Below are 19,134 nucleotides of genomic sequence, written 5' to 3' on the forward strand. Positions count from 1 at the left end.
CTACCTTTTCCTCTTCATTTACCATTGTTTCCACGAAATCCACCTCGAAAACAACCTCTGGTAGAGGGTGATTGACTATTGCCTCTATAAGAGGTAGAGGACCCGTCAGTAGTGATGAACTTTGAGCCTCCCCTGTAAAAGGATTGGCGAAATCAGCCATGGTTGGATGGTGTTTGTAGCGCTCCCATAGATTTAGCTACTTCAGTGTCCTTCTTCAATTTTCTCTAATGACGTGTCCACTGTAGGACCAAATAAATGTTCCTTATCAAAAGGTGAATTTAAAATGGATGTTTGAACCTCTGGTTTAAAACCGGATATCCTAAGCCATGCGTGGCATCTGAGAAGAAGGCTGGTGTTAACAGCACGTGAGGCAGTGTCTGCTGCATCTAGAGCACACCTGATTGATGTATTAGAAATAAGTTTCCCTTCCTGAATGAGGTCATGAGCCTTGGATTTATGTTCATCAGGCAGATATTGCATCAGTTGCTCTAGCTCATGATAATGAGCTCCGTCATATCTTGCCAAGAGTGCTTGTGTGTTAACTATGTGCCAATGATTGGCTGCTTGTGCTGCTACTCTTGCCTGAGGCATCTATTAATTTAGATTCCTTATCGGGAGGCGTAGCGTCTCCCGCTGACTGAGAATTTGTTAGTTTCCAAGCATTTGAAATCACCAATGAATCTAGTGAAATATGACCTCTAATAAAAATTGGGTCTGTAGGAGCCGCCTTGTATTTTTTGTCCACTCTAGGTGTGAGTATCCTAGCTCGCACTGGATCTTTGAACACCTCATCTGCATGCTTTAACATACCTTTGAGCAGAGGTAGTGTATGTGTAGTTGTTTGTGATGCACTTAGTGTCTCAAATAGGAAATCTTCCTCAAGTACCCCATGATACTGTGCAGCTCTATTAAGGAATTCTGTAAACCCCACATTATTATCTGGAGGAGAAGGTCTAGATGGGTATAGATCTGGATCGCTGTCGTTATCAGGATCTGTGTTATAATCTACCCAGGGGTCTGGAGCATAATCTTGTGGTACATCCCCTTGTGCGTCATCATCTAGATCCCCATCCCCATGTGGGTTTCTGTTGCAGTAACCCCCCCACTTTTTGCCAGACTACTGATGCACGTTTTCTTGGTGTGCCCTGGGTCCCTGCCAATCAGGTTCCCAAGGCCTGTGTCCTTTCCCCAAAACTAACCCAATTGGCATCTCTGGCCACAGGTCAGCCCCTGATAAATAGAACCACAGGTACCCAGGGCACTGTGACCAGGGCAGACCCCTAAGGGCTGCAGCACTTATTGTGCCACCCTTAGAGGGCCTGTACCTTAACACACACACTGCCTTTGCAGGCTGCGTGTTGTGGTGCAGAACAAAGTGAAGACTCGACATAGCACACATCCCTGTGTGCCATGCCTACAACCCACTGCCCTGGCATATATCAGTCCCCCCCTCTAGTTGGGAGCCCTATGCCAGTGGTGAGGGAACAGGTGCATGAGCCCTGTACCCCTACAGTGTCTAAGTCCATTCTTAGGCACTGTAAGTGAAGGGCTGCCATTAAGAGTATATGCTGCTGGGAGCTTGTCATTACGAACTCCACGGCACCATAATGGCTACACTGAAAACTGAGAAGTTTGCTATCAAACGTCTCAGCCCATTAAACCCACACTGATGCCAGTGTGGGATTTAATGAAAAATGCACACAGAGGGCATCTCTGAGATGCCCCCTGAAAAACGACCAGCCTCTGGTGGGTTTCCTGACTGGTACACACCAGTCTGCCACCACGAGACATGTTTCTGGACCCCTAGGGTGGGAGCCTACGCTCCCTGAGCCCAGCAACAAAGCCTTTCCTGGGCAGAGGTGTTCACACCTCCCCCAGGCCAGGAAGAGCCATCTCCACCAGGGGAGCTTCAAAGGCCTGGCTGCCTTTGTAATGCGACCCCCGCCTTTCCTATCAGGAGCAGGCCCCCTTCCTGTCTCCCCTCCCTTTCGGCGGGAAGACGGGCAGGAAAAACTAGCCAGCCCAGGATGTGTGCCCACCTCTGCCAACTCCACCCCTCAAGTGGTGGAGGCGAGGTGAAGCCCACTCTCCAGTGCTCGCCATCTTACAGATGGCAGGCACTCCCCAATCAGGACTAGGGATTGTGCTCACTCCCCCACATGGGGTGAGCACACCAAGGGTGTAGTCACCCTAAGGTCAGTAGCCCATTGGCTACGGACCTCAAGAACCCTAAAACGCCCCCTAAATACAGTATTTAGGGGGCAGCTCTGAACCAAGAAGGCAGATCCAGCCTACCTACAAGAAGAAAAGGATGAAGAGCCGTGCAGAGCTAACAAGAGGACGACGCCCACTGACTTGGCCCCAGCCCTACAGGCCTGTCTCCCCTCAAGCCTGCTCCTGCGAAATCCCGGCGTGTCCAGCAGCCAGCAACCCCACAAACCCCGGAGGACCTGCCTCCCTTCACTTCCCAGACTGTCTCTCCCGTGAACACCGGACGTGTTTAAACTGCAGCTTCTGGTGCCAGCCAGAGACTGCAAATCCAGCCCACTCTGCACCCACCAAACCCGGCCCGAGCTCGAGTGGAAAAACACCATGAGGAGGTCCACCCGGTGATCCCGACCCGAGATCCGGAGACCCCCGACCTGCCTCAAGCCTCAAGATGATGCCTGCAGCCTCAATCCAGAGGACCCTCCACCGCAACCAGAGCGGGTAAGAAAATCCGATGTCACAAGGAACCCCTGCACCCGACGTCCCACGGCCTTGTGTACCCAAACCAACGGTGCCTAACCAACCCACGACATCCCAACTTACCCCTCGAAGTGGTGGTCGCACTCATAAGATACTCAGCCCTGAGCCTGCGGTGTTTCTTCGTCCCGGAGGTTCTCTATTGAAAACCACAGGGCACCCGACCTCAAAACAACACCCTGCACCTGGCCGCCCTAGTCCAGCTGAGGGTGCACCTTTGGTGCTACTTTGGTCCCCAACTTGCCCTGAGCTTAACCCTAGGAGCTTTGCTCCCACAACCCAGTGGCCTGCTGGCCAGCTGCCACCAACCGGAGGCCGCCTAGCAGGCCATTGGATGACATTGTGCCTCAATACTCTGCAACCGGCCGCCCTAGTGCCACTGAGGGTGCAACAACAGTGCAATACTGACCCTGGGAGACCCCGGAGTCTAACCCCAGAACCTTAACTTCCCACAGTCGATTACTTACCTGTGAACCGTTACCGGTTTTCCTTCCATAGGATAACATTGACACTTTTTCTCCAAAAAGTTTCTAAGTGTGGAGTTTTGAAACCTAAAAATATTCTTTAAAAATCGCACAAATACCCAAAACGTGTTTACTCACCTATTTGCAGGAAATGTCCCAGTGCTGAATCTAGGTATCCAGCACCGAGTTAGAAAAGTAACGTAAAAAGTAACTTACCTGCAATTTACTGAAAAAGCCTATTCATCCCAATGTACTGTATTTGCTAAGTGTTGCATACTTCTGCTCCCCTGTAAATCAAACAAAGTACAATTTCTATTGCATTTTCAAACTGTCCTATATCCAGTAACTTATTACTGAAACATACTTAAAGCTTACCTGTACCAGGCCTGCTTGGTTCTAAAAAGAAACCGTTTTTTTTTTTTATACAACAACAATTGGCCTAGAGTTCAGTTCTTGAGTGTGTGAATTCATTTGCTGACTGAGAGGGTACATCAAATGCTTAACACTGTCTTTTGATACTGTCTTACTGCTCGACCAAGCTACCACTATTAGAGAGTAAGGTTCTATCTAACTTTAACCTCTGCCTACCTCTGGGGACCCTTGGACTCTATACACACTATACCTCATTTTGGTGTAGTATATACAGAGCCAGTTTCTTACAATGTGGCTGGGGGGAATTTAGTGGCAGTTATAAGAAAGGTTAGGGTCTATAGGTGGAGGAGGTGAGGAAGGTGAAAGAGGTGGAGGAGATGTATTAGTCCACATATTCTTTCTCTTTAGAGGGATATGGTAAGATTCCTCAAATTCTGGTCTTCTTTTCCTTGGAAGCTTTGCATAAAGGTGTCCTGTTTTTGAGTTAATAACCAATTCTTTTTGTTTGGGGTCCGTGTTAGTAGGCTGAACTTCCAAACTAGGCTCCTTTGGTGGAGGAGGTACAGTCTTTTCCTTAGGGGCCATAATTTTCGTTGTCGAAGATTTCGGTGCGGACGTTTTCGGAGCCGAGGATTTTGGTGCACATTAAACCCACACGGATGCCATTGTGGAATTCAATGAAAAATGCACTCAGGGGGCATCTTAGAGATGCTCCCTGAAAAACGACCATCCTCTGGTGGGTTCCCGGACTGTACACACCAGCCTGCCACCACAAGACATGTCTCTGGACCCCTGTGGGGGGAGCCTTCGCTCCCTGAGCCCAGAAACAAAGCCTTTCCTGGGCGAAGGTGCTCATACCTCCCCCAGGCCAGTAAGAGCCATCTGTGGCAGGGGAGCTTCAAAGGCCTTGCAGCCTTTGTAATACAACTCCCAGCCTTTCCTATCAGTAGCAGGCCCCCTTCCTGTCTCCCCTTATTTTCGGCGGGAAGACAAGCGAGAAGGTGTGCCCACCTCTGCCAACCCCACCCGTCAGGTGAAGCCCACTCTTCAGTGTCCGCCATCTTGCAGATGGCAGGCACTCCCCACTCAGGATTAGGGATTGTGCTCACTCCCCCACGTGGGGTGAGCACACCAATGGTGTAGTCACCCTAAAGTCAGTAGCCCATTGGCTACTGACCTCGAGACCACTAAACCGCCCCCTAAATACAGTATTTAGGGGGCAGCCTTGAACCAAGAAGTCAGACAAGCAACGACAAAGAAGAAAAGAAGACGAAGGACCGAACAGCCGTGCCGAAGATAAGAAGAGGAGAAATCCTCTGCAACAAAATCCTCCGCTCCGAAAACATCGGCACCAAAACACGCAGCCTGTAATGGCAGTGTGTGTGTGTAAAGTTACAGGGCCTCTATGGCTGGCACAGTTTTGGGAAAGAATACAGGCCCTGGGAACCTGATTGGCAGGGACCCAGGGCACATAAAGTCAAAGTGCATCAGTAGTCTGGCAAAAAGTGGGGGGTTTACTGCACCAGAAACTTAGCTTCCTACACCCCCCCCCCCCCCCCAACTACCCCCCACCCTAAAGAAGCAGCTGTTGTCCTTGCCTAACTTAATACAGAATGAACTTGGGGGTGATGTTATGAAGTGGTCCAGACAGTGCCTCCAACAGCCACCTCGGCAGACTCATGTTGTGAGAGTCCGCTATAAGGATACAGTGGTTCTTGCATGCTAAAGGAGAGAAAAAGAATTAAAATCCCCCTCTTTACCCTCAAGGGGGTCATGTAGAAACTTTCGCCATCGTGTTGGCTATGCCCTCCCTGCCCCCGCTCCACAGTAGGATGGTCCGTCACGGATGAGTCCTGAGAGTCGTCACCCCCTGGTGTTGGCCAAGTCATGTTGCTCCCCATCCATTTCTACAGGGACATCCACTTCCGACGTGCCTCCTCACACCCTCTGGGAACGTTTAAATCTTCGGTATACCTTTAAGCCATCAGTTCTGCACCTACCAGCCTTGGTGTGGCCAACTGCCATTATGGTGGTTGGTTCACAGTTGGGGGGCGCCGCTCGGTCAGCCAGGTCCAGGCCTACTCCGGGCTATCAAACAAGAGGGATTTGGAATTGTGGATTATGCGCAGCCTGGAGGGTTAAAGGAGCATATAGGTTACCTGCTTCGCTACTAGTTTTAGTTTCGCTTGTTAAAAAGATTAAGTCTTGTCTGGACCGCTCGAGTGTAGTCAGGGAATATCAGGATGCTGCCTGAGTTGAATAGTAACTGCCCCTTTGACCATGCACCTGCAGTACCAGCTCTGTCTCGGTAATTCAGGAATTTTGTTATCACTGGGTCTTGAGGGATCACCCAGGGCAGATTTATGGCCAGTCATCTGTGGACCCTTTCAAGAATGAAACATAGGGACAGATCTTCTGCCCCACAGCCAGGATCAGATCCACTGTTCAAAAAAGGTCCTCAGGGCCACATCTTTGGCCCCATCCGGAAACCCTATGAAGCAGACGTTATTCCGTCGGGCCCTGTTCTCTGCATCCTCCACCCTGTCTGTCATGATATCTTGGAATCATGCGAGAGACGAGACACCTCCAAGGAAAGATTGCGCACCATCTCAGAGAATCTGCCCTATGCCTCGGTACCACAATCCACTGTTTTACTAAGGTCCTGGCACATCAGGGCAAAATCTATGCCCACTTCTCCAATTTTGAGTCCTGGTTGGGCTGTAGGATCACTGCAGTGGTGTCACCCTCCTAGCGTGGTCGCCGTGCCTTGGCCCCCTCCTGCAGGCCCCTGTATAGTCACAGCCAAGGCAATGTATTAGTCCATTTTGGCTTGGGACTGGGGGGCCTTGTCCCGACCTGTCTCGCTGGAGTTGTCCCCCAATGGATGCAGTGCACCGCAATTCCCATGTGGGGTTTCGCCATGGCCCACACCCGCTCTTGAGACCCATCTCCTAGACACCCCACAGTATAATCAGTCCAATGTTTGCCAGCCGCGAGGGTGTCACCCGCTCCAGATAGACCCCACTCACCTCCTCCTGCTCTGCTCACAGTTTTAAGGTGTAGCAGCTGCACCCACCTTCACGTTTACTTTCACTGGGCCCTCAGGCCCAATCCTGTTCTCTGGGGCCAGGGCCTGGTGGGGGTCAACCGCCGTGTCAGCTACATACAAACTGCACTCCTCGCCGGCCTGCCCCAGCACGATTATGTGTGCAGGCCCCAGGGGAGACATCTGCACCGGCCTACAGGGGCCCTCCAATAAGGGGCAGTGCTCCAGCCCATCAAACCGCCCAGTTAGCCCTTGCGGGTCGCCATCACTCGCACATCACTGCCCCTTCTGCATTACCATCCGGCCCCAGGCAGTAGCACCATGCCACTCCTTCGGGGGCAAGCCAGCAACCAGGGATCGGAGATTGCAGCAAGGTCCAACGAGAGCTCACAGTATCACATCCCCCATGCTTGCCAGCGAGGCCCCCTGAACTAAAAGTTTATAACCATATCTAGCCAATCTGGACATCATTACATATTGCTTGTAGCTATCTACAGATTACTGAAATTGGAGCAAATCCTTAAAATTAAGTGAAACTGGGACATCTACCATACAAAAAAGAAAAGAAAAAGAAAAAAAAAACACCACAGATGAAAAATTGAGAATACTTTCCCCACTTTTAGGGTGCACTAGTATGGCACCTAAATGTGGACCCAGACATGTGCAAATCAGTCTCAACTCTTCTCCAATTGGAACAGTCCATCCCAAACTGCCAGACCAGGTCCACCCTGAAACAGAACACAAGCAACCCAAGACTGGCTGGGTCCAAACTGAGGTGACCTGGTGAGGAAACAACTGATGGGTTGAAAACTACCCCAAGCGATTGCCAGTGGTTAGACTTATTGGAAGCATTTCTCCCCTCACCTTTTTTGTTTGATGTACTGCTTTAAGTAGCAATGGCATGCCCAGATGTCGGTCCCTTGCTCACTGTGCCACTGGAACGAAGCTACATCAGATGAAGAGCCCCAATCAAGGCAAAACAAATTATGGGTTCCTTTAGTTCCGATTCAGAAAGGACCTGGCTAGGCAGTTTTGTCTGGACTATTCCTATTGGAGAAGAGTCGAGACTGATTTCCATATGGCTTGGTCCAACCGAAGAAGGAATGGTGGGTAAAAGAACGATGGGCTGGAAAGCTACCCTGAGGGATTGCCAGTAGTTAGACTTATAGCAAGCATTCCTATCGTCCCCTTGTGTGTTTTATACACAAAATGTTTTACCAGTGAGGAGGTTAATGTGACCTCTATGATGACTCTCACACCCACATTATTGGCCTTTTGCTATTTTCAACACATGGGTAAACTGGTACAGACATTGGACTCAGTTAACCGAGAAACCAAAATTGTCGAGAGCCTTGAATTTCAGTCCTAAGATGGTCTCTACTATCTCCTTTGTGTCATAGACAATAGACAATAGACAATAGACAATAGACAATAGACAATAGACAATAGACAATAGACAATAGACAATAGACATTAGACATTAGACATTAGACATTAGACATTAGACATTTATCGAGGTAGGGGCACCAGTAAGGCAGGCTCCAGGCCGAGACTCTTGCTGTAAAGCCAGGGGATAATAACGAGACCCGAGGGCATAGTTTTGTACTGGTACCATTTGCCCATAGTTCATTTAAGTCATTTCCTGTGTCGGTCAACGTAAGGAACAAGCATGTAAATGAGCATAGCCAGTAGTTCTTTAAAGTTTTAGGACTGGAGCGACTGGCAAAATCTTCTGTTTCTGAATGGGATGGGGAAAGAACTGATGTAAGTGTTGAATATCTAGAATGGGGCCGATCCCTCCACTCCTTTTCCTTACAAGGAAATAGTGGGAGTAATATCCCCAATACTCTAGAGCAATTTCAAATCCTACCAGTATTTCAGCTGGTACCTACACATTGAGAACGGGAAAGAGACAAAGTGTAGAAGTAACATTGGTACTAAAGGGTTCATCTGCTAAAGTGTCTCAATTAAATTGCATATGCATTCATTCGTACCTTCTGGACTCATTGCTTCAATCTTGGCAGGATAATAACGACAGTCTGTCCAGCGAGCTAGCACCTCTTCTCCAGGTTTGAAATCCTATTTTAAAAAATGTAAAGCATTAGCATGTTAGGAAGAAACTGCAAACCATCCTAAAAAGAAATGATTCTTTACGTTATTATAATTCTTTTTAAATCAAAACAGTGTCCCAAACTACAGGAATGAATGTAATGATTTAAAGACGAAAGCAAAGTGATAGCAGGTATGGCCACTTACAAACAGTTCTTCCTCATCTTTTATCCCTTCCTTCCTCAGTGCAGGTCGCTCAAGAGGTCGCAATCTGCTGCTGTCCCAAAATATCCACTCATCGTATCGATGACTCCAGCGCTCAAAATGGACCAACATCTTACCCTCCTCATAGTCTATCTTCTCAATCCTTGATGGATACCTTATGTGATAAAAGTGTAAATGACAACCTAAAATTTCCGAAAAGCAGGTATTGTATAAAGATACTGATTTTGACCTCTTTGATAGCTAGGTACTAAGTAACTGAAGACTGTGTGCTCTGCCACCAAAAACAGCTACTTTACATTGCCTCACGTTTCCTACAAGATACTTTTGGTAGCCAATGTGCACACTGGATCCAATATACAAGTAAATAAATCACTTGAGCTACTGCTATTCTAGTACCAGTGTAGCACATGAACAGAGCTGGAGGATAATCGACAACACTCTTAAAAAAAAAAAAAACTTGAGATTTCATACAAGATGACAAACCTACCCTTAAATTAACACTGCTGGAAAAGCAGAAAAAGAAGAGAAATCAAAATTCATCAATGGTTTTCATCACATCAGGACAGCCCTGTAAACCTGTGGGAACGGGGCAATATATAGTCTCTAATCTCTACCCTGGGTGTTGCTCATGTTCCCCAAACTGCATATGTCATATACTTAACCCTTACAAGTAACCCGACTTTATTCGAGGCTTTATAGAGGTGAGCACATATGTTTGTATGGTGCAAGAAAATAATAAACTGTTAGATTTTAAGCACAGGAAAGCTACTTACCCATTACCATATGATTTCTTAATCTGTGTTAACTTCTTCAGATTATCAATTACTGAGAAGAGACAGATCGATGGAAAGGATCTGACAGACTATTTAAATCCCAGAAAAGGTCAAGACAAGGGACATCAAGAAAAGTGAGTGGGAGGTTGCAGAAAGTGTATTTGCCACAGAAATTACATAACACTTGCTATTAATTAAGCAGACATGCTTGGAACAGAATCACAACTTCAAAGATAATTATAAAGCTTATTGTAGGAAGCTGGCTCTGCATATACTATGCCAATGTAAGGTACAGTGTGCACAGAGTCCAGTGGATCCCCAGAAGGCTTTATAGAGGCTAAAGTAGATAATACTTTACTCTCTTTTGTGGTAGTATGATTGAGAAGGTAGGCTTATTAGATGGTAGTGTTAAGCACTTATTGTACACACACAGTCAAGAAATGAGGCTCGCACTCAATGACAAATTCAAAGTCCAATGTTTGTACAAAAATATTACTTTGTTACTTTTATTTTTAGAACCAAGATGAACTCTGTTGCAGGTAAGTATCAGTTTCAAATTAGCAATATTTTCAAGTACAGTAGGAATATGTTGCAAATAGCAATAGGCATACGTTATAGTAGTATTAGAAATACTTTGTGGTGTCAACAGAAGAAATACTTAGCAAAGTAGAAACTAGACACTTAAGGCCCGATTACGATGCCGTAGGAAAAGGCTCCGGCCCTCGGTCGGAGACGGTCCTACGATATCGTAATCTCCTGTTTTGATTTATTTCCGACTGACCCATTTGGATGGAGTCGGTCGGAAATGAATCCAAACGGGATTTCCGAATGTCTTACGACTGGCTTGGAGAGCCCGTCTGCCACTCGGAAAGGGAACTGCAATACCAAGGGTATCTCTTTCCACCCAAGGGATTATGATGGCAGATTCCCACAGCCTTTCTGTGCCTGCCTTTCCCACAAAGAAAGGCTGTATAAATCTGACTTTGGGGGCCTCTACGGGTGCAAGGCCTCTGGATGGCGGCCTAGGGGGCACCCTCTTGATCACTGCACCTGGTGGCAGGCACCCTGAGGTGCCTGCCACCAGGTTCAGGGATGAACTGCACCTCAGCTCTTTATAATTAGAGCATGCATTCCAGTAGGAATGCATGCTCCCTTTGTAAAGAATAGGATTGCGAGATCGTCGGTCCCAGTTCCCAAACGATGTTGGACGGAATCCGGTCTGTCCAACATTGTAATCAGGCCCTTAGTGCAGATAGCAAGAAATACAATGTAATCCTATGAAAAGAAAACAATTATGAACATTAACAGGTAAGTACATGACTTACAATCGGGGGTTTGGACCAAAACAAGTAATGGTTCAAGTGGGCACCAAATCTGCACGACCAGCGGCACAGGGGCGAAGGGTGCAGAGGTCAAAGGTTGTGCCTGGAGCCCAATATTAATTAGCCCATGGAGACTGAGGGTGTTTGGAGATGCACAGTTTGCAGGTAAGTACCCGTGGTTTCAGGGCACAGACCATGATGATTTAAACAAGCACGGGAGGCAGAAAGAAGCACCATGCTTACACCACCAACGGCACAGGGGCGGTCGGTTGCAGGGTGCTAAGACAGCATCAGGCGACCAATGCAAGTGAATAGGGAAACTCGGTTGCACAGAGGGGGGCAGGCTCGGACGAACAGGCTGGACGAAGGTGACCAAAGACTGGGCAGGTATGTTGGGATGTCTGTGGACGCCTGAGACCCATCAGCTGGGCTCCACCAAGTCCAGGGCTGAGGATGTAGGGGTGCCTTTAGATTTCAGGAAATCTTTATCAGAGCCAGTCGTGGTCAGGAGGACCCTTCGTGATGAAGCTGCAGGCTTCTTCGTGGAGTCCAGGAGAGGTCAGTCACCGATAGTTTCCAGGTCAGGATCACCGTAGACACTTCAGCGAGCCACTCAGACTCAAGCCATGGGCATCGGGTGCAGAGTGGGCAGGACTCGCGGATCCCGAAGTCAAGGGAGTCCTTGGTGTTGATTTCTTTGTGGACAGGGCCGCTGTCCTCTGGAGTTCTTGGTCTTTAGGGGAGGCAGGCAGTCCTCCCAGGGTTGTGAAGGTCGATGGGCCTGCAGGACGAGTCGCGTCATTGAGCAGGTTTCTTTGAGGACCGCAGACAGGCCAGTAGGGCTGGGATCAAGTCAGTTGTCGTCTGGTCTTCACTGCTGCACGGCTCTTCGGTCATTCTTTAGGTCACCAGGAATCTGAAGATCAAGGTTCAGGGGTGCCCCTAAATACTCAATTTAGGGGTGTTACAAGTACTGGCAGGTATGTCCCATCCTTTTGGGGAGGAGTGTAGGAAGCTGGCTTGGTATCCAAAGTAAGGTATGGTGTGCACAGAGTCCACTGGATCCCCAAAGGCTTGCAGAGGTAAAAGTAGATAATACCTTACTCTCTATTTATGGTAGTGTGGGAGAGCAGTAAGGCTTTATCAGCGTAGTGTTAAGCATTTACTGTACACACTCAGGCAAGAAATGATGTCACAAACGCAAAGACTGAACTCAGACCAATTGTTTGTAGTAAAAAATATTGTATTTAATTTTAGAACCAAGAAGGACCCGATACAGGTAAATAGAATTGTACTTTGCCAGAGATTGATCAACAAGCAAGCTGGATGGAAATGACTTTTGTTACAGGTTTGTAAAATATGTAAATACAGATGTAATTACCTTTGGATTACATCTGATTACTTTTTAGAGTACTTTTTAAATTACTTTGTCTACTCTTTAAGATATGCCTAGATATATCACACTGGGACATTTTCTAGATAAAAGGTAAGTAAAACAGTTTTGATAAAAACAGTTTCTTATGTTTCCATACAAACACTTAGAAGTTTTTCAGAGGAAAATATTCAATGCTGTCCTACGGAGAAAAATTAGGTTATCGGTTTGCAGGTAAGTAAATGGTCTTTAGAGTTGAGTTTCTGGGGTTAGAACAAGGGTTCCCCCAGGGTCAAGGATGCCCTCAAAAAACAGAATCAGCAGAACTAGGGCAGTCGGGTACAGAGTGCGGAGACCCAATGTTATCCAAAGAGGGCTAGGGGGGCGTCAGTTGGTGGCTGCTCTCAGGCAGTCCACAAAGATGAGGGAGTAAAGCTCCTAGGGTTAAGCTCATGGCAAAGGGGGATCCAAGTTAGCACACAAAGTGCAGCCACAGTAGCACTGGGGCAGCCGGGTGCAGGATCGGTGTCGGGCGCCCTGTTTTCAATGGAAGATCTCCGGTCGGAACAAAGACTGACGGTTCAGGCAAGGAGGCTTCCTCGAGGTGACCACCGGTTGGATAGGTAAGTTGGGATGCTGGGGGTTGCACACCACCAGGCCATTGGGCCACCCAAGGCCGTGGGGCGTCAGGTGCAGGGGTGTCTTCAGGAGTCGGGTTTTCCTTACCAGCTCCAGTCACGATCAGGGGGACCCTCCAGATAGAGGCTGCAGGCGTCATCTGGAGGCTTGAGATAGGTCAGGGGTCACCAGGGACAGAGTCAGGATCGCTGGGGGGACCTCCTCGTGGGGTTGGGCCACTCAAACTCGGGTCGTGGGTGTCTGGTGCAGACTCGCGGATTCGCCAGAGTCAGTCTGGTTCTTCTGCAATTCAGGTGCTCACAGGAGACAGTCTTTGTAGGGAAGGCAGCGCAGGTCTTCCGGGTTCTGGGGGGCTGCTGGCTGCAGGACACGCCGGAATTCCCCTGGAGCAGGTCGAGGTTGGGGCAGGCCTCTTCTTCCTTCAGCACGGCTCTTCAGTCCTTCTTCCTGCTTGTCTGAGGAGGAAAAGTTTGGGATTGCCCGAAAATACTAAATTTAGGGATGTTTCAGGTAGGTACAGCTCAGTACCATTGGGTCCCTTCCTTTGGGTGGGTACACTCCCTATAATGCTACTCTCCGGTGGGAGGGGGGGCATAAGCCTCACTCTGGTTGGCTGGGTCCCTCCAATCTTCAAGATGGGGGGAATGAGTTGTGCTTCGCTTCATGAGTGGGGTTGACAAAGGTGGGCAAATCTCTCCCCCCATCTTGCTTTTCCTGCTGATTCTGCCTCCCAAAGTGGGGGTCAGAACCGGTGGGGGCCAGTTGCTGAGAACAGCATATGGCCTTGTCAGCTCACAAAGGCGGCAAGCCTTTGAAGCTTCCCCTTCGTGGACCCTGCCTATCCTGGGGAGGATGCTTGGTACCTCTAACCAAGATGTGCTTTGTTTCAGGACCCCGAGAGTGGGAGGCTATGGGTCCCGAAACATGTCTGAGGGTGGCAGCTGGCGAGCAGCCAGTCAGCCAGAGCACTAGAGTCAGGTAATTTTTCAGGGGGCATCTCTAAGATGCCCTATGAGTGCATTTGGTATTAAATACCACACTGGCATCAGTGTGGGTTTCATGTGCTGAGCAGTTTGATACCAAACTTCCCAGGTTTCAGTAAAGCCAATATGGTACTGTGGAGTTTGCAATGACAAACTCCCAGACCATATACTCTTTATGGCTTTACTGCACTTACAACGTCTACGAATAAACTTAGCTACTGTAGGGGTACAGGGCTTGTGGACCTGTACCATCACCACTGGTATAGTGCTCCCTGCTAGAGGGATGGTCTACCCATACCATAGACAGTAGGTTGTGTGCATGGAACAGAGGGTTGTGTGCAATGGCGACTCTTCACTTTTCTCTCACCAAAACACGGAGCATGCAAGGGCAGTGTATGTGTGTTAAGGTACAGGGCATCTAAGGGTGGTACAATACGTGCTGCAGTCCTTAGAGCTCTTCCCTAGTTACAGCGCCCTTGGTACCCATGGCGCCTTTTATAAGGGACTTACATGTGGCCAGAGAGTTGCCAATTGGGTTTGCAACCGCACAATTTTAGGGAAAGAACATAGGCCATGGGTACGTGTTTGGCAGGAACCCAGAGCCAAACAGCATCAACATCAGGCAAAAAGAGGGGGGCAGGCATGCAAAAAGGGGCACTTCCCTACGAGGGTGCATCCCATAATTCTACTGGATAAAATCCTTCCACCCAATGGAGAATTGTTTTTAATGAGGGAGTCACTTCAGCTAGAGACACCTTAAAGGTGGTCCTGGCTTTGGGGGGGGGGGGGGGAAGAAACACCTCTCCTGCATATTAATTTTCCCACCGACCCTGCCGCCAAAAGTGGGGCTTGGGCAGGGGCAGACATCTCCACTAGGCTGGAGAGGCCCTCGCTAGCATAACAAAGGGCAGGAAGCCTATGAGGCTTACCGCTCTGAATGCTGTTTCTGCTTGGGGGTAGGTGAGAAGCACCTCCACCCCAAGCAGGCTTTGTTTCTTACCCACGAGAGCACAAGGCTCCCACCTCAGGGGGTCAGAAATATGTCTGGAAGTGGCAGCACAGTGCAGACCAGTCAGCAGCACACCTGACAGTTATCCGTTTTTTAGGGGGCATCTCTAAGATGCCGTCTGAGTGCATTTTGTAATAAATCCAGTGTTGGCATCAGTGTGGGTTTATTATGTGGAGAATTTGGATATCAAACTTCCTAGCATTCAGTAAAGCCATCATGTAGCTGTGGAGTTACTGATGACAAACTCCCAGCCCATGTACTTGATATGGCTTCACTGCAATTAGAATGGCTAGAATGGACTTAAGACACTCTAGGGGCATATTGCTCATGCAGCTATGCCCTCACCTGTGGTATAGTGCACCCTGCCTTAGGGCTGTGATGCCTGCTAGAGGGGTGACTTATCTATTCCACAGGCAGTGGTTTGTAGGCATGAGACACAAGGATGTGTGCATTTCTGTCGACTCTACAGTTTTAGGTGCACCTAAACACACAGTGAGGGGTCTTTCAGGGTGGCAAAACACATGCTGCAGCCATTAAAGAACCTTTCCAGTCACAAGGTGTAGGAAGCTGGCTCTGTATATACTATACCAAAGTGAGGTATAGTGTGCACAGAGTCCAGTGAAACCCCAAAAGTAGGCAGAGGTAAATTTAGATAGCACCTCACTATTTGTGGTAGTGTGGCCGTACGGCAGTATCAGAGGACAGGGTTAAGCATTTGTTGTACACACTCAGTCAGAAAATGAATTCACACACTCAAAGACTGAACTTCAGTCCAATTGTTTTTGTATGAAACTATTCTTTTAGTTATTTTATTTTCTAGAACCAAGCAAGCCTGGCATAGGTAAGCAATAAATAATTTACAGTAGTAATGCAGTTAGTAAACAGTTTGAATTGTAATTGTATAAGCACTTTGTTTTGACTTACAGGATGGTTGCAGAGAAATGCAGTACTTTGTAAATACAGTACACAGACTTGAATGGGCTTTTCACTAAAATACCAGGTAAGTTACTCTTTAGATTACTTTTCTTACTCAGAGTAGTATACCTGGATACTACTCTGGGACATTTCCTGTAAATAGGTAAGTAAAATCGTTTTGTTAAACAGTACAATTTTAAAGAATTTCTTTAGGTTTTCAAACTCCACACTTAGAAACATTACCAAGAAAAACAGTCAATGTTATCCTATGGAGGAAAATAGTGTTATCGGTTTTCGGGTAAGTATTCGGTAGTGGAAGTTGAGGTTCTGGGGGCAGACTCAGGGGTCCCCCAGGGTCAGAGATGCACTCTCGTTACACCCTCAGCAGCACTAGGGCGGCCGGGTGCGGAGACCCAATGTTATCCAATGGGGGATAGAGGACCTCCGGTTGGTGGCTGCTGACGAGCAGGCCACAAGGTTGTGGGAGCCAAGCTCCTGGTGTTAGAATCAGGGCAAAAGGGGATCCTGTATAGCACAAAAAGTGCACCCGCAGCGGCGCTGGGGCGGCTGGGTGCAGGGTGCTGTTTTGGCGTCGGGTGCCCTGTTTTCAATGGGGATTTACAGTTTTGGTTTTCAGCTGCAGGCTCGGACCAGAAAGACATCCCGGAGGAACCAACAGCTGGGCAGGTAAGTTGGAGGGCTCAGCGATGTAGTTGCACCTCGGGTTCTCTTTTCCAGGGCGCAGGGCAGCTAGATGCAGGGGTGTCTTTTGAGGTCGGATTTCACCTGGGGGGGGGGGGGGGGGGGGGGGGGGGAGTGAGAAGGGGGGGGGATCTCCGTGCAGAGGCTGCAGGCGATGTTGGGGAGTCCGAGGGGGGGTCAACCCACAGTGGACTCTGGAGTGCTGGGGGACCTTGCTGGGACCGGTGCGCCACACAAACTTGGTCCGTAGGCGACGGGTGCAGTGGTGGTTCCCGGCATCGGGTTTCTTCTTCCTCAGCAGGATCGGAGTCTTTCTTTTGTGTTTCTTCTGAACAGAGCTGCTGTTCACAGGAGATCCGGTCTCTGTTGAAGGCAGTCAGTCCTCCCAGGGGTTCTGGAGGTCGCTGGCTGCGGGACAAGACAATTTTTGGTGCAGGATCTCTGGAAACTGCAGACGGGTAGGTAGGGCTGGGGCCAAGTCAGTTATTCTCTGCAGTCTCCTCTGCTGGGCATCTTCTTTTATCCTTTTTTTTCTTAGGTTGTGGGAATCTGCTTTCTTGGTTCAGGGCTGCCCCATAAATACTGTATTTAGGGGTCGTTTAAGGGGTCTCAAGGTCAGTAGCCATTGGGCTGCTGACCTTAGGGTGACTACACCCTTTGTGTGCTCACCCGACGTGAGGGAATTACCACAATCCCGAACCCTGATAGGGCAGTACCTGCCATCTGGATGGCAGGCACTGAAGAGTGGGCTTCACCTCGCCTCCCCACCTGAGGGGTGGAGTTGGGCACACCTTCTGGGCTGGCTAGTTTTCCCACCAGTCTTACCGCCTAGAAGGAGGGGTGACAGGAAGTGGGCTGGGGGTCGTATTACAAAGGCTGCCAGGCCTTTGAAGCTCCCCTTCTACAGATGGTTCTTCCTGGCCTGGGGGAGGTTTAAAGCAGGAACTTAATTTTCAAACCGATCACTCATCCAAATCCAGTCGTAATCAAGGTTTCTTGAAATCACTTAGATTGCACCAAAGTTCAGTTTCTTAATTTATTCAATCTTAAAAGCATACAGCCAACCTCCAAAGATACACCCAAGGCACCAAAAGGAACTCTAAGATGTCTCAACTGTACACACTGCAACAACGTGATAACAGGCAATACACTTTCACACCCAACTTCAGGAAAGCAAATAACAATGCGACACACGAGTGATTGTAACACCAATAACGTAATCTATTGTATAAAATTTCCCTGTGGAAAAGCCTACATTGGCAAAACTGAACGTAAAATCAAAATCAGGCTCACTGAGCATAAAAGCTGTATTAGAACCAAAAATCTAAATTCAGCACTAGCGGCTCACTGGATAGAAGCAAATCAGTCTATCTCCTAATTAAGATTTCAGATTTTTTTAAAAGTACAAATATCTCCAGGAGTAGACAATAACAAATTGCTTCAACTGGAACTATATTGGATAAAAACATTGGACACCATGATCCCCAAAGGGATGAATGACAGATTAGACATGTCTTGTTTCATATAGATTCAGCTCATGGCAGGCTTATACACACTACACCCATTAAGTATTCTAATAGACTCAAAACACACACATATTCACCGTATAAATGGGAAGAAGGGCAAATTAACTGATTAGCAGTTTGAGTACATTATGACAGTGTTGGTTACAACATAGGAGGTTATCTAGTGGTATGTCATAACGGTAAACACTTTTACGGTAAAAAACAGAGTGGTTTTTGAGTTATTATTTTTTGGGTTTAGTAATTTTAAACACATCGCGTTTAAACTCATCGCGGGATAACATAGCAGATCTAATTGTAACATTTTTATTAGATGAAAACAGAAACAAGTACTCACGTTGTATTGTTTTTGAATAATACATCTTTCATCATGGCGTTCGCCAGAAAGCATTAGAGTATTGGTTTAACAGCGGGTGTCCGTCATTGCTGTTGCTGACAGCAACACCGCGCGGTGTGATAAAGACGCGAGATTGCGGTTAGCTAGTAATGGAGTAATACGAAAGTCGTACTAAGGATCTCGTAACTTTGCTAGCAGGTACGGAGCTCATGTGGGAACGGCGGCGTCAGTTGGTTGGTTTGTTTAGGTTATGATATCTTGGAGTAACGGATATGAAGGATGTTAAGCGAGTTTCAATTCGCCATTTTCTCGTTGCAGATATACGATACAATGGGTACAGACAAGGTAAGAGGTTGTGCATTGCACCAATGAGGTTTTAAATATCGGGTAGAAAGTTTAATTGCATACTCGGTAGATATTTAGGTCTGATTTGTTGGTTTGTATTTCAGATTAAAACCGGGCTATACAAGCACGAGGTAAGCAATTATAGACGGGCAATAATGAAGCATCTGTTATAACATGATTGGTTTAGGAAAGTTTGACTAATCCTATGATGGTATTGTCTATTGGTTTTTTCAGTTTTTTTATTAGGACTGCAGGCATACAATATAAAGGTGCAGTGGAAGGTAGGGAATAACAAATACAAATTACAACATAC

General features: G+C 47.8%; 1 protein-coding gene across 3 annotated transcripts in view; it reads right to left on the reverse strand.

Annotated features, from left to right (window-relative positions):
- The window catches only part of PHF20L1 (PHD finger protein 20 like 1), an 802,667-nt gene that overhangs the window by 610,478 nt on the left and 173,055 nt on the right, over positions 1 to 19,134 (reverse strand). For 2 of the 3 annotated variants that reach the window (XM_085604900.1, XM_085604899.1), the window contains exon 4: positions 8,622 to 8,706. In XM_085604900.1, the coding sequence (XP_085461026.1) occupies positions 8,622 to 8,706 (85 nt within the window). Of the gene's footprint in view, positions 1 to 8,621; positions 8,707 to 8,883; positions 9,056 to 19,134 lie in introns of all 3 variants that reach the window. The other variant, XM_085604898.1, reaches the window with a different exon arrangement.

Source organism: Triturus cristatus, chromosome 5_1, assembly GCF_964204655.1.
Source record: "Triturus cristatus chromosome 5_1, aTriCri1.1, whole genome shotgun sequence".
In the NCBI taxonomy this organism is placed as follows: Eukaryota; Metazoa; Chordata; class Amphibia; order Caudata; family Salamandridae; genus Triturus; species Triturus cristatus.